Source organism: Nicotiana sylvestris, chromosome 2, assembly GCF_000393655.2.
Source record: "Nicotiana sylvestris chromosome 2, ASM39365v2, whole genome shotgun sequence".
Taxonomy (NCBI): Eukaryota; Viridiplantae; Streptophyta; class Magnoliopsida; order Solanales; family Solanaceae; genus Nicotiana; species Nicotiana sylvestris.
This window is the reverse complement of record NC_091058.1, coordinates 202,792,180-202,795,119: the sequence shown is the minus strand read 5'-3', so window position 1 is coordinate 202,795,119 and position 2,940 is coordinate 202,792,180. Positions and strand designations below refer to the sequence as shown.

Below are 2,940 nucleotides of genomic sequence, written 5' to 3'. Positions count from 1 at the left end.
TAGACGATCAGGAAAAGACTTTGTTCATCACTAAGTACGACACCTATTGCTATAATGTAATGCTATTTGGACTAAAAAATGCTGGTGCTACTTATCAACGACTAGTAAATCGAATGTTCGAATAACAAATAGTTAAATCAATGGAGGTTTATATTGATGACATGCTAGTTAAGTCCCTGCGAGCAGAGAACCATTTGAAACATTTGCAGGAGACCTTCGACATACTAAGAAATTATAACATGAAGCTTAACCCGGAGAAATGTGCATTCGGGGTCGGCTCGGGCAAGTTCCTCGGCTTTATGGTATCAAATCAGGTGATCGAAATTAACCCCGATAAAATTAAGGCAATTGAAGACATCACAGTTGTTGACAATGTCAAGGCTGAAGGTTAACAGGACGCATAGCCGCCCTGGGTCGATTTATTTCGAGGTCCTCAGATAGGATCCATCGGTTCATCTTACTGCTTAAGAAAAAAAGCAATTTTGCATGGACCTTGGAATGTCAACAGACTTTGGAGGAACTCAAACGATACATGTCGAGTCCGCCATTGCTTCACACCCAAAGGCGAACGAGCAACTTTACTTGTATTTAGCGGTCTCGTAGATAGCGGTAAGTGGGGTCTTAGTTCGAGAAAAGCAATGTACGCAATTTCCTGTCTATTATGTTAGTAGGACCTTAGGTGAAGCCGAGACCTGGTACCCACACTTAGAAAAATTAGCGCTTGCTTTAATAAGTGCCTCTAGGAAATTAAAACCATATTTTCAATGTCACCCAATTTGTGTTGTAACCACCTACCCCTTCACAACATTTTGCACAAGCCCGAACTCTCAGGCCGATTGGCCAAATGGGCCATCGAGATCAGCGGGTAGGATATCAAGTATCAACCCCGAACCGGCATCAAGTCTCAAATCTTGGAAGACTTCTAAAAGGAACTATTATTAAAATCGGATACATCATCGGAGGTGTGGACCCTCTTCACGAACGACGCTCCAAACGTGAAGGGGTCCGGGCGCTAGGCATCGTTTTGAAGCCACCCACAGATAATATGATTAGACAGTCTATCAAAACTTTGAAATTAACTAATAATGAGGCCGAGTATGATGCCATGATTGCAGGTCTCGAGTTAGCTAAGAGCTTGGAAACGAAGGTCATCGAAGCCAAGTGTGACTCCCAACTTGTGGTAAATCAAGTCAACAGAACTTTCAAGGTTCGAGAAGATCGAATGCAGAGGTACTTGGACAAATTGCAAGTGTCTCTACATCGATTTAAAGAATGGACCCTACAACACGTACCTCGAGAACAAAATAGCGATGCTGATGCCCTTGCAAATTTGGGGTCGTCGATCGAAGATGATGAGCTTAGCTCGTGGACTGTCGTACACCTTTCAAGGTCAATAATCGAAGAAGGACATGCTGAGATAAACTCCACAAGTCTAACCTGGGATTGGAGGAATAAGTACATCGAATACCTAAAGAACGGGAAGCTTCCATCGTATCCTAAAGAATCAAGGACTCTACGCACTAAGGTCGCACGGTTCATTTTGGCCGAAAATGGAACACTGTATAAGAGAACGTTCAATGATCGTTAGCAAAATGCTTGGGACCAGGAGACACCGATTACGTTCTACGAGAAATTTACGAGGGCACTTGTGGAAATCATTCCAGTGCCGAGTCATTGGTTCACAAAGTCATTAGAGCAGGATACTATTGGGCTGATATGGAAAAAGACACTAAAGAATTTGTTCGAAAAAACGACAAATGTCAAAGGTATGCGCCGATGATCCACCAGCCCGGAGAGCAACTTCACTCAGTCATGTCCCCATGGTCGTTCATGAAATGGGGGATGGATATCGTCGACCCTCTACCATCGGCCCCAAGTAAAGCTAAATTCATTTTGTTTATGACTGACTATTTTTCTAAGTGGGTTGAAGCACAGGCCTTCGAGAAAGTCAGAGAAAAAGAAGTTATAGACTTCATCTGCGATCACATTATATGCCGATTCAGAATGCCTGCTGAGATCGTATGCAACAATGGAAAGCAATTCATCGGCAGCAAAGTGACGAAGTTTTTTGAAGATCACAAAATAAAAAGGATCATGTCAACACCGTATCATCCTAGTGGGAATGGACAGGCCGAATCGAAAACAAGACCGTCATCCAAAATCTGAAGAAAAGATTGAACGAAGCCAAAAGAAAATGGAGAAAAGTATTGCCCGAGCTCCTTTGGGTGTAGCGAACAACATTGAAATCCAGTACGGGGGCAATATCGTTCTTTTTAGTCTACAGTGTCGAAGCTCTGATCCCGGTCGAAGTCGGGGAACCTAGCTTCAGGTTTCGGTATGCAACGGAAGAGTCAAACCACAAGGCTATGAATACGAGCCTCGAATTTCTAGATGAAAGGCGAGAAGCCGCCCTCGTTCGAATGGCCGCGCAGAAACAACGAATCGAGAGGTATTACAACCGAAGAGCCAATCTTCGACACTTTAAAACCGGGGACTTAGTTTTGAGAAAGGTCACAATTAATACTCGGGATCCAAATGAAGGAAAACTTGGCCCGAACTGGAAAGGACCGTATCAGGTCCTCAATATCGTTGGAAAAGGATCCTACAAACTTGGCACGATGGACGACGAGCAATCACCAAACAATTGGAACATATCACTCCCCAAACGATATTACTGCTAAGGTACGACTTTTTCCATTTTCATTTATATTGTATACTAACCGATTATAGGTGGTCGATCGATGATATCGATGGATCCTTCATCACAAAGTCCTTAGGTCTGAAAGCACGCATTGCACTCTTTTTCCCTTAGACTGGTTTTTGTCCCAAATGGATTTTTCCGGCGAGGTTTTTTAATGAGGCAACCATTGTTCGTGCTAACTTAGAGAAACTCGACAGTATCCGAGGCTTATTTACATTCAACCTCGAATACTGGGGGGA

The 2,940-nt window shown here is 43.3% G+C and overlaps 1 protein-coding gene across 1 annotated transcript; it reads left to right on the top strand.

Moving 5' to 3' along the window:
- The first annotated feature begins 1,045 nt into the window (after nt 1–1,045).
- LOC138886174 (uncharacterized) lies at nt 1,046–1,588 on the top strand. The gene has a single exon (XM_070167212.1). The coding sequence runs from the start codon at nt 1,046–1,048 to the stop codon at nt 1,586–1,588; it is 543 nt and encodes a 180-aa protein (XP_070023313.1).
- Nucleotides 1,589–2,940: the final 1,352 nt, after the last annotated feature.

Excerpts from the sequence above, each read along its gene's own strand:
- LOC138886174 (XM_070167212.1), top strand. The coding sequence starts at position 1,046 with ATGATTAGACAGTCTATCAAAACTTTGAAATTAACTAATAATGAGGCC.